We start from the raw sequence: 15807 nt of genomic DNA, 5'->3' as shown, positions 1-15807 counted from the left end.
TAGTGACACTAATAGGCCAGTCCTGCCTCTCTGGATGGCCAGGGCTGGGGGTTTTAATCTGGTTAGAAGCCAGGAACAATCTAATCAGAGCCCAGCAGTGCACAGAGCAGTGCACTGAGCAGCACTCATTATCATTGCTCAGACATGCAGTTGCTGTTGCTTTGCTCTGACAAGAAACGGTGGTGTGCTGCGAGGGGGGTGGGGGAAGATCAGCTTCTGTCTTCATCTCCTTGAAAAGGCTCAAGTATGTTTCCTCTCAATACACCTAAACCCAAGTGCTGTGCTTAGAGGACAGATTTGATGTCAATGAGGCCTTCCAAACCCTGTGGCAGTTTTCACTGAGAGAAGAATCCACGGGAAGGGGTAACTTGAGCCCTCACTAAGTCCCAAGGGCAATGACTTTTGGCAGTGAACTGTGAGATGTGATTACTCTCTCATTAGCTTTCCTAGTGATGAATGTAACTGGTTCATAATTCCAGCCAGCAGGACAAGTTAGAGGCAAACCCAAGTTTCTCCTCAGCATGGTGACTGTGCTCATTCACAGCACACACCGTGAGGACACTGGGCAGAACCGCTGGGACTTCCATCAGCGTCCAGGCTCAGCTGCTGGGAGACCTGTGCTGCTTCTGGGTCTGCAATTCTTTTCCTGCAGAAAAGGTCAGCTGTGGGCAGCCTGATTAGATATTCACTTGTCTTCAGCAATTAGGGAGAAGCGTTGCAGGGAAACACTGAGATGGAGAGAGATCACGCTCTGAATCTCTGCTGCTCCTGCTAGTTCTGCTGGTCCCTTTCTTCACTGCAGGCCTACCTCTGCTTTTGCTCTTGACAACCTACCAGCTGGCTGGAAGAGGCAATGAGCTTAGGTGCTGGCCCAGAGGTTGTGCCTAAATATCTGAGTCTGAAGAAAAAGGAGAGAATTTTCCTCGGGTGTTGTAGAGGAGAGCTGATTTTCTCCTGACTGGACCTGAAGGTTAACCCAGCCTCTACAGCACAAAGGTTAAGAGCACTGGTGAGCAGCTAGTGCCATTACAGAAGCTTTTAGTATTGACTGGGCTGTATTGTGTTACCTTCCCAGCCACCAGTGCTGGTCATTGAATGAGGCCCTGGGAAGGATGGTTCTGCTGTTGTTGGTCATCTTCAGTGGAGGAACAGAGCCTGGGACCTCTTGCCACACACAATCCAGCACTCAGTGAGTGTAAGCCTTGAGTCCCATACCCCAGCTTGCTAAGTATGCCACTAATCAAGTTGTGCTTGCATTTTGCTTGAGTGTAATTGGCAGCACAGGGTACAAGGAGCCTTCAGCAGGGAAGCCAAATGATGTGTTTGCTCTTCTCAGCCGTTTGAGACGATTCTCTAGCAGTGTGTCCTGCAGCCCATGCTGTTCCCTCTGCACATTCAGCACGTGATGTACCTGCACTGCATTAATGCACACATTATTGCTACAAGGGCCTCTTGCTAGCCCTTTTGCCCTTCAGACTTGCTCCTACTGACAGGTTAAGTTTCTATCGAGAGCTCTTTAAAAAGCCTGTATGCATCTTCAGAAGGAGTTTTGCTCAGTCCCTGGTGACAGTCTGAACTCCTCCATGCCATGCAGCTTGAGCTGTAAGCGCTTCCCCAGTGCGTGTGCAGCTGCACTGAGCTGCCTGGCAGGCTGCAGGGGCTGTGGTGTCCCTGCTTCCATCTGCAGAGCTAAGGAAGCTCAATGACTTGGGCTTAGCATGTCCTGGATCTATCAAAAGTAGCCTCTTTTCTGGGAGCCTCACTAGTCTCTGAATGAAATCAACTGAAGAGCATTCCAGCTTTGCAGCTTTACCCGTGCACAGGATTTGCCTCCTGCCTGCATCTTGGAAGCTTCTTGGTGTTCTATCCAGTGTGTATTTGAAACACAACTGCTTTGAATCCCACTGAAATTTCTCTTTCCATATCTTACAACTGGAACATCCCACTCCCTCCAATGAAAGGATTTGTAGATGACTTGTGTTAGCAAAAGAGACGTGATGAGGGAAGGCTTGTCCAGTGCCTTCTAGAGCAGTGGTCCAGACCTTCCTAGAACTGGCATCTACCCCTGTAATGCCAAAGACTTCCTTTGTTGTGCAGACTGTGTTGTCCCTTTTGCTGTTGCCCAGGGCACTGACTGGGAGCTGGTGTTGAAACAGCAATGCAAAGCACTTTGGAGACATCCAGGCTGTGTCGCTGTGCAGAGCTTGCTGCCCAGTTCTCCCTTCACCCAAGTGGAAGAGCAAACTCTGTGACAGTTCAGCTTTCCATCCAGGTGGTTGTCTGTAGCAGAAATCCCTCTGTCCTTGCCGAGCTCCTTGCAGGAACCAGCTTAGACAACCTTCCAAGTCCAGAAATGTTTCAGACCTGATCCTTGCCCTGAACTTTCCCAGCTGAACGTGGACTTGAGCCAGCCCCTGGGTCCTTGTCTTTGTCTCTCTCTGGGTGCCATTCTCCAGCTGTTGTTGGTACAGTGTGGTTTCTACTCACGGTGCTTTAATCATGGTCATTTTTATTATCTGAAGACAAACTGTCAGAGGCTTGTTTATAAAGCCCTGCTACACAGCAAGCAGGCTGCCACGCTCTCAGGTGGCCCAGGCTCAGAGGAGATGGAGCTGAGGGAGGGCTCCTGGTGTGCACTGTTACGGGAACAAGCGTGTTTCAAGTCACTGCAGCTGGGGATGGCTGCACAGCTGACTTTGGCCAATGATGTGGCCTTTTCTGTTGGCTTTCCTGGTTTGTTTTTGAGAAAAACATGGGGCTTTTTGGAGGGGAGGGAGAACCTTCTTAGTAGCGAATGTGGGCTCAAGGGCCCCTTGCTTACTCTGTTTAGAACAACCAGTGGCACGTCCACACTGGCCTGTGGGATTGGTGCTAAATGAAGTAAGTTAGAGCAGCCTTTTTCAGCCTCCTCTGGCCTCTTAGCCAGTACACCAAGTCAGAATTGTGCCTATATTGGCTAACAGATGCCTCATTTGATGAGAGGTAATGGTAGTAGGATGCTAAAAGGTGTGTTGTGGAGGAAAAAGGAGAGCTTGTGCTTGAGCCTCTGTGGGCATCTCACGGGGTGTGATCCGTGTTTACCTGTGTGGGTATTTGGAGACCTTTGCCCTGTGTCCCTTCACTAACCTTTCACTGAAAGAATGTGAGATGAGTAGGCACTGACCCACACAGTAACCTCTGCTCTGTGCCCTTCTGCAGTCAGCAGCTCTTGCCATCTCTGTTGCTTTCTAGGTCTTGTTTGCATGGGGAGGGAGCTGCTGGCCCTGCAGTAATTCTCAGTAGGTGTTTTTCAGGCTGGGAGTTTGGCAGCAGAGGAATGCCTGTACCTGTATGTTTGAAGAACAGAAATGCAGGGCCAGGCTGCAGAGAGGCACTCTGGAGTGCCAGTTACAAAAGCCAGCAGTGCTTGGTGCACTAGTTGCTGTGGTCTGGTGACAAGGGACAGTACCAAGGGACCTGAAGGTCTCCTTCAAATTATTTCCACTATTAAGCCACCACATGGTCTTGCAAGAACCAGCCTCCAAGGTCTGATTTCAGGAGGCATCAGTCCCAGTTGTTTGCTCTGTAGACATTCAGTGTGGAGGGAAGTGATGCTGCTGCTCACCTTCCTCAGCAATCCGCCGTGGCCAGTGCTAATGAAACGATTCCTTCCTTGACAAGCACATACTGCCTGGCTTTAAGGAAAAAAACACCAAATTAAGGTGCTTTTTCAAGTTCTTGGATGTTTCTTCAAGGTTTGTCTGTCTCTTCCCTTCTGAGGTGCCTCCCATACCTGTGCTACCACAGAGGGTCACGTCCAGGCTTTCCCTCTGCCCTCGGCAGCGGAGCTGGAGGCAGAGCCCGTGCTTTGGTGGTGACAGTGCAGGGGAGTGACAGGCTGGGTGGGGGTGACTGATGGTGAGCAAGCCTACTGCCAGCAAGGGGTGACTAAGAACCAACTGGCTAATTAAAGCACAGCAGTAGGAGGAGCAAAGTATTTAAGGGTGCCAGAGAGATGCCTCCATAAGTCTTGTGTTATACCTCAGCAGCCAAGTGACTGGGCAACACCCTGGAAGGTTTCCTTAACTCCTTCGTGCGTCGTATGGAGTGAAATCAAGGGACTAAGACAATGGCACCGTTAACTGCCAAGCCTGACTCGAGGTAAGGACAGCAGCATGGCTTTTAGGCATGGCCAGTCAAAGCTGTCCCTCCTGGGGCTGCTGAGAGCTGAGCAGCCAGGGCTTTGTGTGGCACTGGTGTGGACAATGTGCCCCCAGTGAGTAGGTGTGCTGGAGCAGCACACACTGCCTTTCAGATTGCTTCTTTCATTTGGATAGGTATTGCCAGTTACTGCTTGAAAAGAGAGGAGATAAATGTGGGTTGTGTTCTCGTGGAGGGGAGCAGGCATGGCCTTGGCTCCTTTCCCTGCTGGCTGGGTCTTTCCCCTGAGGATTTCTCTGGGAAGGAGGGACTGAGGGTGATTCCAGGGTGCTGATTGGAAGGCAGTTGCTAAAATGAAAGTGCTGGAGTTCTCAGCTGAATTTGGTCACCTGAGGCTGGACAAGCCAGAAGGAAGCAAGGGCTGGCTTCTAGAATGTAGTTCTGTGCTGTTTCTGGGGACACTGGGAGTGTCAGTCTGTTGCCTAACCCAGCAGTTTGTTTCAGTACTGCGTAGAGGAGCAGTCACCATGTTCCTCATCCCAGTGTGTAGGTAACTTTAGAGGCAGCACAGTCCAACAAGGCTGGCATGCCTTGAACTCCTGGCAGGCTCAGGTTTGCTGTCTGCCCTTGGGTGGGTGACAGTGACCAGCCTCCTGAGTTCTGCTGAGACCTGTCTGCTGTTGATATTCAGGTAGATGAACCATTTCCCTGGTGATCTTTGTCCCTTAGCACTGCCTCTAGGTGGGCAAAAGCCAGAGGGAATGATGCTGTCCAACTTCCATCCCTAGGCTTGTCAAAGGTGTGTTGGGAATACTGTGTGCCTGGCTCTCACGTGCCTTGGCTTGGTCTGGCTCCCTGGGGCTCATCACCTCTGTGTGTAACAGAAAGCAACTCTCAAACTGGTTTTGCTTATTCTGAGCCTGTGCCAAGCAGCCTGTAAGACTGATAGCTAGATGTGCCTTGTCACAGCGTGCCAGCTCAGCTGATCTCAGCTGTTGCACAGAGACCTGGATCTTCCCTCTCTGTGTAAAACAGGAGCATTGCCCCTGCACCTCGAGAAGTGCCATGTGCTGCTCAGTGCCTGTGCAGAGCTTCAAATCAGCCACTGCCAGCAGAGGTCCTGGTTAGACACTGAGGGCTGGGGTGGTACCAGAGTGAGCACTCTGTGGTGCCTGTGCAGTTCCTCTGCCTCACACAACCAGGCGTCTCAGGGTGAGTTTGGGACGTGGAAGGTGGTCTGTAGCATTCAGGTATCTGGTTTATATGTCAGAGCTGCATCAGAATCTTCTCTCCACCCTCATTTCTTGTGAAATGTTTGTCATCTGTGTTTGAACTTTGTGACACTAGTCAAGCTCTAATTACTACTGCTCAATGCAACTTCCTCACTTGCTTCACTGTTTGAGACTGTGTGACAGAGGTGAAGACAGCCTTTGTGGCCTTTGTTACACAAAAGGGTGCAAGAGAAGCTGCTGGATGTTGTTTAGATGATCTAATTGATTGTATTTATAGAACCCCATTCACTGTAGTAAATGCAGTGTAGTGTTTGTGTCCCCCAGTCCTGCAGTCAGCTGAATGGATCCATTGTCACACATAATGAGGGTTTCTGGAACTCGGGTCTGTTTATTTACAGCAATTGTTCTGCAGAGGCACCAGTGGCCCCACAGCAGGGCTGTACAGAGGGTGAGGCAGCAAGCAGAGCCCCCCAGCTGCACAGCTCTTAGCAGCAGTCTCACAGCGCCTTCAACTCAACGACTCTTGTGTTTCCCCCAGCTGAAGAATAAACTCAGCAGCTTTGTGGCCAGGTGCAGGTTGTCTGAAAGATTTCCCTTTTGCAGAAAAAGCAAATCTGGTGTCATTGCATTAATTGCCCCTTAAGTGTAAATAAACAGCCATGTCAGGAGTTAGGTGCTCCCTGCCCGGATTCCTTCGTGGCTCTAGGTGTCCTGAGCAGCCCTGGGGCTGTGGTATGCTGTGAAGTCATTTACAGCTTTCCCCCTGGGGCTGGCAGCCCGGGAGCTCCGTTGTATTGGATGTGCATCAGCTTGTTTGCGAGTGCTTCTGTCTGTGAGGTGCTCACATCCATACCCCAGACCAATTTGGGCCGAAGTCTGAGCTTCTGCTGCTCTGCAGGGCTGTGCCTCGTGTCTCCAGCCAAGATCAACATGAGATTGTATTTTAAATGTGCCAGGCATTTGTATTTTGCAGTTTTCCAGTGCTCCTGTGAGCTGCTTGGGCATATGGGTGTGACACAAGGCAGATGTGGAGCATCCCTGGGTCACAGCCACCGTCACCGTGATCTCGGCCACCAGCTGCAAACCCCAGAGGGCAGTGGTGAGGAACTCAAAGCCTGGCTACAGTGTGTTCCAAATCTATTGTCATGGGAAGAAATGTGTTTGACTGTGAGGCTACTGATAAGAGGAGTTAACTTACCCAGAGAGAGCCAGTGATGCTTTGCATGTCAGGTTACTGAGCCCTGTGCTGCAGCAGAGCAGGAGGTGGGTGGCTGGGGCAGGAGCCCTGTCTCATCCCCACAAGTGTTAGTCATTGTCACTCAAGGAAGGTGCAGTGACTGATAGGAAGTGATTCCAGCCTGTTTCTTTGCAGGGGGGTCCCTGTAGATATCAAATCGCTACCTGAGCTAGTGTTGACCATAGAGTTGCATTCAGTAGGCAGGGCAGAATTAGGATGGACCCAAAAGGCTGCTTTACCTTTTAAAGCTTGGTTTTCAGCTCTTGGGCATGTCAGCTGTAGGCTTTGCTCTCAGGTTCAGTGACATTAAGCAGAGTTTAGACTTTGGCCTACCAGCCTTTTAAAATCTTGTGCTCTCTGCCAGACTTCAGTGAGATGGGTGACAACACACAGGCCAGTTGCTCTGGATGTGCTCATCTGCAGGCGTGCAAATTGAAGGCCCAGAGGTGCAATTGCTTTCTGTGTGTGGGGTGAGCACAAAGAGCTGCTCAAACACAAAAATGTGTTGGTGCAAAACAATTCAGCTGGAGCTGTTCACGAATTTAACCTCAGTTTGCAAACGAGAAGCAGCGTCCAAGCCGTAAGAGGAGCGATTCTGGAGCAGGCTCCCAGGACGAGCAGGGGAGGCTGGATCATTACCAGTTTGAAGCTGGAACGTGGAGTGTTCTTGCCCAGGATTGCAATAGCATGGGAGTAGGCCTGATGACCCAGGAGAGACTGGTCAGCCCCCTGCTCCAACAGTGCTGACCTTGAACTGAGTTAACTCAGGTTGCAGCTGAACTGTTTACTCTGAAGTCGGTGGCTGTAAGATGACTTAGTTCAAAAGCATCTCGAAGTTCTTAAAGGCACATTTCCTAGCTTACATTTCCTATTGACTTCTGTTGTGAAGAGCAGCACATTCCTCTCACATCTGCCAGGTTTTGTGCAGTTTACCCCAAATAACTTGATGGTGCCCGTGGGAAGGAAGGAAGCACGTGCCACACTTATAAACCCAACCCAAACCCCTGCCGTGCTGCATGTGAAATGTGCTGTGTTTGTTTGTTCTAACAGCTGTGAGCTCAATTACTTATAAGAACACCTTACCCAAGCTGGTTCTGTGCTGCCCTTTGTTTCCTTTAGTGAGCTTTCTCTGCTGACTAAAGCCTGCCGAGGAGCCCGGGGAGGCTGCTCTGTACAGTGGCCGTGGCTCTTCCACCGGCACTGCTTGCTTGTGCATAGCCTTTAGATGACATTTATTCCTAGGAGCTTAATGTCTTCTGAAGGGATGGCAGCGTGTTCTTTAACCCTTAACATAAAAATGACAGGCAACATATTTCTCAGAGTGTTTGAGGATAAGAGAATAATGGTGGTTGGCAGGAGAGGCGACTGCCTGGGTTAACCCAGAGCTGCCTCCTGCGTTCTGGTTGTATTTTCGTGCCACTTTTTACATGATACAAAGTGGTAGGTTCAGAAGGGATCTTTGCAGCCAGTTCCTTTAAGCAGAGGAACCTCCTGGTAGGAGGCCCTGGCTGCACAGCCCTCTGCCCACTGTCCAGGTCTGAGACCCCAGGTTGCTGGTACGGCTGGCTGAGCACAGGGGCACTGGTGAGAAGGGGTCTGAGCCAGGGGCTGAAGGATTCAGTGCTGTCAGTGATGTGTGAGGCCTCACCAGGTGAGGAAGAGTAAGTTCTGGGATTGCTGGTCATCCCTTAAGGCTTTCTATTTCTTCTAAACATGTCAACTCCTGGGTGATACTGTTATAAATAAGGGTTGTGTTTTTCCTTGAAGGGCAGCCACAAAACACTTGAAACTCCTGCACGTGCAGAGAGAACTTTGGATCCGCAGCCAGCTCAGGACTGGAGAGACAAAGCAGGAGTCCAGACCTCAGGAAAACAAGGGGTTTGACTCAGCCCACAGAGTTTTGAACCCTCATCTCACGTTTAGCAGCTGTGCCAGTCACCAGAGCTCCCAGTAACCGTGAGAGAGGGAGTGAAGGGAAATTACTTTTCCCCACACACACATCAGACCCCCAAAAATAACCACCACCCACGACTCTTGGCTGAGGGGCCGGTGACTCCAGAGCCCGTGTCCCTGCTGGGAACTCTCCACCAGCTGTTTGTTACTCCCTGTCATTGCAATGTTTAGAGTGAGTGAGATAATCCAGAGATGTGCTGTGCAGAAGTAGTTGCCACTTATCTGCATTCCTCCTAAATAGGCTTCTGAATGCACTGCTTGCTTTTCCACACCAAGTAGGGAAGGAGCTGCAGCCTTGGAAGAGGTATGCTGGGGGTGAAAGGGAGGAAGGAAGCGTTAAATGCCCGTCCAGGGGCATGACCCGGCTGGCAAGGAGCTGGTGGGCGTTACACAGGGACATTGGCATGTTCAGGGCTGCAGCTGCTGCCCTGTGCCCTGAGGAACTGGTGACCTTTCATTGCATTCCCAATGTCTTTGGAGCCTTTGTTGCTTTGTCACCTTTGGGAAAGGCACTAATTCAGGTCTAGACAGGGGTTAGCTGGTTAAAGCAGGGGGCTGGAGGGACACACGTGGGGGTTTGGAGGTTTCTTTGTCACTGTTATTATTTAATTAGGTTTGGCTTGCTTGATCTGGCAGTGCTGGTTTCTCTGGTTTTGTATTGGTACAAGGCACCTCGATTTTGGTTCCCTTTGAAAGGCTCCCATCTGAAGTGCTGCTGTGTGTCTACACAGGCCTGTGTCTGCTGGGCTGTGTTCTCTAGGGGAGCTGGGAGCAGCAAATGTTTCCAGATCCACCTGCTCCCACAGCCCACGGACACAGCCTGTGTGGCCAACCTGGCAGAGGCTGCTGTGGCTGAGGATGTGCCACCCCAGTGCTCACAGCACACTGACTTACAGCACGTACCTTCCCAAGGGTTACACAGGGCAACGCTTTGCCGTCCAGGTGCCACAGAGCCAGAGGTGCTGTGTGGTTAGACCACAGCTCTGGTCCCAAGAGCAGCCTTGGGGCTGAGACAGACCTGATGAGACTACAGTGTGTGGTTTGGGTGAAGCATATGGGAGACAGGCAGGATAACTCCATTGCCCTGATGCACAAAGCCACTGAAGCATGTTCTAAACTCTGACCGTGCACCACAATGCCCTCAATCTCCACAGCAGTTATCCCTGCCTGTACACAGCAGGTCCGTGTGCAGACCCTCAAGTGACCAAAATCAGCTTTGAAATGGAGTTTGTGGAGCTAGAGCAGCCCAGGAGCTCAGGACTGGTTATGCTCACCCCAGGCACTCCGTTCTGAGCGTGGGAAGCCGCGCTGAGCGTGTGCCCATTTGGGTGCCCGGGTGACGCTGGTTGGTCTCACAGTGAGTGAACACTGAATGCCTGTCACTTTAACTGGATTCCATCATTGCTGCCAAGGGTGGGCATCTGTGGAAAAGTCATTTTTATAGATCTAATGAGCTTGTGCATTTCCTCCATGTCATTTTAGCAAACTCCTTTAATTAGCACTTTATTTTTAACCTCAAATCCAATCTTGGGAGAAGTGTTTTGTTCTTTTAAGGCCAAATGGTTGTGCTGCCTTCTGGTGTGGATTCTTTCCTTGATGCTTTTCTTAATGCAGTGAAGGCCAGTGCTTCACACTGTAAGCAGTGTCAGAGCTCTGCAATCAAAAAGTCATCGTTGGAGTCAGAGTTCTATGGTAGTTGAGGTGCCACTGTTTGAACAGAGATGAGACAGTTTCAAAAGCATAGAGTATGGGGTTACAAGTGTAATTGCTTGAGTCATGCCCGTGTGGAAGGGGACCTGTGTTGCTGTGGGACTGCAGCAGCAGTGGCTCCTCCCTTTGCCCAGGCAGCTGAGCTGAAATACCTCTTTCTTTTCCTTGAAAATGTAGTATGTGAGGTTTTGGGTGTTCAGGGCTTTTGAAATATTCCTGATTTTTTCTGCTGCACTCTGGAGGAAAGCCTGCAGCCTTTTGGGCTGCTTGGAGTGGAAGGAACTTTGTTGACTTGCATGAAGCCAGTGCACAGGCAAAGCTCCCTGGTGGTGCCAGCAGCTTTGTCATGACTTTAACCCAAAAGCTGAGTTGACACTTCAGTACTGCCCCTTCGTGTGGTTTTCTCCCTGCCCTGTGGGAGGACTTGTGTTTATCCAGTGGGTTTAACTCATAACAGTCTTCCACAGTTGGAAGAGCATGATACTGCTTCAGACCTCCCTGGCCTGGGTAGCCTATTACCTTGGCTTGTGTGATGAATGTTGAGCATCATCTCCACTGCTGGCTGGGCAGACATGGAGCATGACGTTAACCATTCTGCCTTTCACTTTAAACAGACATCAACAAAATCCAGAAGTGGAAAAGCCAAGTCCCTCTGCCACAATGAGCTCTGGTAAGTCTGTGTTGTTTTCCACTGGCCTTGCTTGGCATTGCTGTTTATTACTGGAAATATTCCAGTCTACTTCTGATGCAATTACTCTGTGTGTGTATGTCTTCTGCCTCCCAGAAAAGAGTCAAAGCCCTTGAAAGCTCAAGGAAACTGACTATTAGGGCACCTGCAGAATGGATTTGTAGTAAAAAGATGTCCTGTGTTGGTGTGTGTTGTTTCAATTTGGCTCATAGTGCTCAAAAATGACTAGAAACATCTTGAGCTGGAACAGGTCACTGTCAGCTTTGGAATACACGAATCCCAAATTATGGATTACCTGAAAGAATGTGGTGTGTTGGGGTTGGAGTGGATGCAAAGTTTGGCATCTGGGTAGGAGAAATCAGCTGTTCAAAGAAATATGATGGACCAGGAAATGGGGGCTGGCTGGCTGGGAGGAGAACGGCGAGTGAGCCTGTGAGTAACAGGCGTAATGAGGGCAGCAAAGCAGGCACCATGCTCAAGTGCCACTGCAGCACCTGGGGAATAATGTTCCCACTTGATTTTAGCACCTTCTCAAGCCTCAGCTGGAGTGTTGTGTCCAGTTTTTCGCACCACATTTTGAGACAAATGTGAGCCATTTGGGGAGTGCAGAGGAAAGCTGGGAGGCTGGTCGGGGTCTAAAACACATCAGCTGGGAATTTGTCTGAAGCATGGATAAGCTTCCAGGTTGTGAAGCTCTCCTGGAACAAGTTGCTTTAGGGAAGTCTGTAAGAAGTCACTAGGCAAACATTTCTCAACAGTGACAGAGGCAGATTTGTAGCTGCCATGAGGCAGGAATCTGGCTTTAGAAAGGACCTCCAAAGGTCGTCTGGCACTGCCTTCTGTGGTTTTTTGGGTTCCCATGAGCCAGGTGAATTCATGTCACCTGAGAGTGGTGCAAACTTGAAAAATCTCTCTTGAAAATCTCCTCACTGTCACATGCACATGCAGAGACATGTTTTAAAAGAGACTGTGATCCAGGTAGGGCAAGGGGAAGGTCATCCGAGGGAGATGTGTGTCTCCAAGCAACTTCTCTTGAGGTAGCAGGAGTAACCCCTAGTTGATGAATCAAATGGTGCTGAGCCATGGCACCCCCTCACAGTCAGAGGTTAAATTTACTTGCAGGGCTTTTAACCCAGTAGCAATTTGCCTCTTCATTTGTCTTGCAGAACACGAAGAAATTGATGTTGCAAAAACGGTTGTCAACGGTCTGACCAGCAATGGACAAGAAAAAGGTGAGTGCAGAGCTTCAGAGCTCTCTGCAGCTCCCCCTGCATGTCTGCTGCCTGGTGTGGTTGCTCCCCAGACACTCACTACAGCAGGAGTTTTCCAGCTTTCGTTTGCTTGGCAACTGGTACAAGAACAGCCTTGTGCTGCACCATACCAGCAGCAGCAGCACTTCCCGGCTCAACAAGTGTTCTTTGTCTCTTAAAGGTAGCAGGCTGGACTTGCCTCTGTGTGTTTTGAGTGCTGTTTGGAGGAAAGCTGTGCACCACTTGTGCTACCTGCTAGCACCTGTGGGTCAGTATCTCAGTATGCTTAGATAGCCCGTGTTGGTGGGTGCCAGTGAGTGAATCCCATGGACTCGAGTGGGAGGTGAAGGTTTGAGCCCAAGATTCAAGGGCAGGAGCTGCAACCTTTTAAGTAGTTAAAATAAATAGTCTATCATTACCAACAACGATTTAACCCCCAAACTTACCTCAACAAAGCAGCCTTCATGTGAAGAGCAGCAGGTTTAGTGTGCTTTGTGGCATTCAGTTCTGTGTAGTGGTGGTGTGTTTTGGCAGGGTGCAAGTGTGTGGTTCTGGAGGTTGGGCTTCTGCTGGTTTCATTTTGTTTTCCCTGATGCCCTGGTACAGTGGTGAGTGTTTTGACTGCATTGTGGATGGGTGAATTCAGTCAGTGACAGAACTAGTGAGTTAGTGTTGTTTAGCAGCCCACAGGCTTTTTGGATTTGGGATCTCTTGTATTTGCAGGGTCTCCAGTGCTCAGGGAGAAGTGTGGAGAACAGGGCTTATTGTGGCTTTCTCTTATTAGAGTAAACAACAACAACAAGCACTTGGAGCCTCTCATGAGATCAAGAAATAACGATTTGATAAGGTTTGAAAAACTCTACCAAGCTCTTCCCATGTCCCTGTGCTTGAGAACCCTTTCCTAGGTTTTGCCAGGAACCATAAAGATCTGCCACAAGAGGGGGTGTTCACACCACCCTGATGGCAGAGCCTGGCTCCAGCTGCCCCAGTGCTCAGTGTTGGCCTGTCGAGTGTTAGAGACGTGGCTCCTCTTACTCCAGATTTTGCAGACAGGAGAGAGGTGCCATGGCAGGTGAGGAGACATCCAGCCCTTTCCAGTTCCTACATGCAGAGAGCTAATAGGCTTTAAAGGAGAGCATCCTGGCTGTGCAGAAGTAAAGAGCATAACCCAAGTTACTGTGGTGGAGCTGTGATATATGAGTTATCTCCTTTTGCCTTTCTGTTTTCATGCTGTAAGAATTGCTGGCATTGTGTCTGGTGCTGTGTGTGGTTTTCCCCATGTTACTGCATCTAGTATAATTAGTGTGCTTGCTGGTGAAGTCCAGTAGAAACCTCTTTAATTTACAGTTAAAATCGACAGCTTTTTTGTCAAGTGGAGCTGCTGATGGCAGCCTTTGGCATAGGACTGTTTTCAAGACTATTTCGTGTTTCTCTTCCTTCTGTTGCCAGACTTGTGAAATATGTCCCATCAGATCCAGAGTCCGTGTGCTGTGGCCAGTTTAATGTTCCTCTCTCAGCCTTTCAGTGCTTGGGGTTTCCCTGTAACTCTGCCACATTAATGTTAACATCCTTATTTTTGCATGTAGTTGATCTGAGATAACAGTTACACTAAACTTTTGGATTTTGGTGGCTTCGAAAAACTAACGTTTCCAGATCCTTTTAGTCTGCAGCAGAGTGGCAGGCAGCAGTCAGGCAGGTCAGTGTCTGTACTCCTGCAGCAGAGTGGCAGGCAGCAGTCAGGTCAGTGTCTGTACTCCTGCAGCAGAGTGGCAGGCAGCAGTCAGGTCAGTGTCTGTGAGCAGGCAGCAGAGTGGCAGGCAGCAGTCAGGTCAGTGTCTGTGAGCATGCAGCAGAGTGGCAGGCAGCAGTCAGGTCAGTGTCTGTGAGCATGCAGCAGAGTGGCAGGCAGCAGTCAGGTCAGTGTCTGTGAGCATGCAGCAGAGTGGCAGGCAGCAGTCAGGTCAGTGTCTGAGCAGGCAGCAGAGTGGCAGGCAGCAGGCAGGTCAGTGTCTGTGAGCATGCAGCAGAGTGGCAGGCAGCAGTCAGGTCAGTGTCTGTGAGCATGCAGCAGAGTGGCAGGCAGCAGTCAGGTCAGTGTCTGTGAGCAGGCAGCAGAGTGGCAGGCAGCAGTCAGGTCAGTGTCTGTGAGCATGCAGCAGAGTGGCAGGCAGCAGTCAGGTCAGTCTCTGTGAGCATGCAGCAGAGTGGCAGGCAGCAGTCGGGTCAGTGTGAGCATGCAGCAGAGTGGCAGGCAGGTCAGTGTCTGTGAGCATGCAGCAGTCAGGCAGCAGTCAGGTCAGTGTCTGAGCAGGCAGCAGAGTGGCAGGCAGCAGTCAGGTCAGTGTCTGTGAGCATGCAGCAGAGTGGCAGGCAGCAGTCAGGTCAGTGTCTGTGAGCATGCAGCAGAGTGGCAGGCAGCAGTCAGGTCAGTGTCTGTGAGCATGCAGCAGAGTGGCAGGCAGCAGTCAGGTCAGTGTCTGTGAGCAGGCAGCAGAGTGGCAGGCAGCAGTCAGGTCAGTGTCTGTGAGCATGCAGCAGAGTGGCAGGCAGCAGTCAGGTCAGTGTCTGTGAGCATGCAGCAGAGTGGCAGGCAGCAGTCAGGTCAGTGTCTGTGAGCATGCAGCAGAGTGGCAGGCAGCAGGCAGGTCAGTGTCTGTGAGCAGGCAGCAGGCAGGCAGCTCAGGAGGCAGCTGTATGTGCTGCACAAAGCAGACGTGGCCAGGGTCTGGGCGAGCAGAGGGATATTTTTAACGGTTGCATCACTGCTCTCTGGACTGCTTTTGTGTTTGAAATTTCCTGCTATTGTGTCTCCAAGTGCATTAGAAGATTTTTGTGGCATGCTTCCCAAACTCTGTTCTTCCCTTTTTGGATGTGCCATTTACACTTTTGTGTTTGCAGCTGTTGACGGCCCTTTATGTACACGCTCTATTTCTGCCGTTAAAATAATCCCTGTGAAGAAAGTGAAAAGTTCTCCTCACCTAGTGCTGCCTACAGGTATCTTCTTCCTTCCTCCCCCTGCCTTGCATTAGTTGGCCATCATTCCCTCTCTTCTCTCCCTGTCTCCCTGCCTCACCCACGCACTCGGGTAGTTTTCGGCTTCATCCTCTGCTCACTGTTTCCAGCGCTGTGGATTTCGTCAGTAGGTCATAGTTAGCTCTCGATGGCACAGCTCGCTGCTCTCCATCATGCTGCTGCTCTGCAAACAGGGTTGTGCCTACTTGGATCTGGGATCAGTCCAAGCTCTTCTACTGGTGCATCACGATGAGTAATGTTGTTGTTACAGCCTGGATTTGAACCAACCTCCTGATGCACCAGAGAACGTTTCCTGCGTCTCTTCAGCCTTGTGACAGTAAATGGGTGTCAGGGATGGTGTTTTACAGGTTCAAGCACAGTTCAGCATCAGTGCATTTGGTTTTCTGTACATGCACTGGCTTTACAGCATCTTTACATGGAGAATTAAGGACGTTGGGCTGTCTCTCACCCCCTCGCCAGGCACACACTGGAAGTGCAAGATGATCTTTGTGTTTGGGTTTGGACAGCCACCCTGGTCAAGCTGGTGGTGCTGTGTGTGCTGATCAGCCACACGTGCTGTGCTGG

General features: G+C 50.4%; 1 protein-coding gene across 24 annotated transcripts in view; it reads left to right on the top strand.

Annotated features, from left to right (window-relative positions):
- The window catches only part of SORBS1 (sorbin and SH3 domain containing 1), a 145897-nt gene that overhangs the window by 76736 nt on the left and 53354 nt on the right, over positions 1-15807 (top strand). For 21 of the 24 annotated variants that reach the window (XM_062001183.1, XM_062001184.1, XM_062001185.1 and 18 more), the window contains 3 exons: positions 10887-10942; positions 12127-12192; positions 15109-15204. In XM_062001183.1, coding sequence (XP_061857167.1) covers positions 10933-10942; positions 12127-12192; positions 15109-15204 — 172 coding nt within the window. In that variant the 5' untranslated portion in view covers positions 10887-10932. The remainder of the gene's footprint in view (positions 1-10886; positions 10943-12126; positions 12193-15108; positions 15205-15807) is intronic. The other 3 variants (XM_062001205.1, XM_062001195.1, XM_062001206.1) reach the window with 1 other exon arrangement.

Source organism: Colius striatus, chromosome 8, assembly GCF_028858725.1.
Source record: "Colius striatus isolate bColStr4 chromosome 8, bColStr4.1.hap1, whole genome shotgun sequence".
Taxonomy (NCBI): Eukaryota; Metazoa; Chordata; class Aves; order Coliiformes; family Coliidae; genus Colius; species Colius striatus.
The sequence above is the reverse complement of the archived record's forward strand: the minus strand, read 5'-3'. Positions and strand labels throughout refer to the sequence as shown.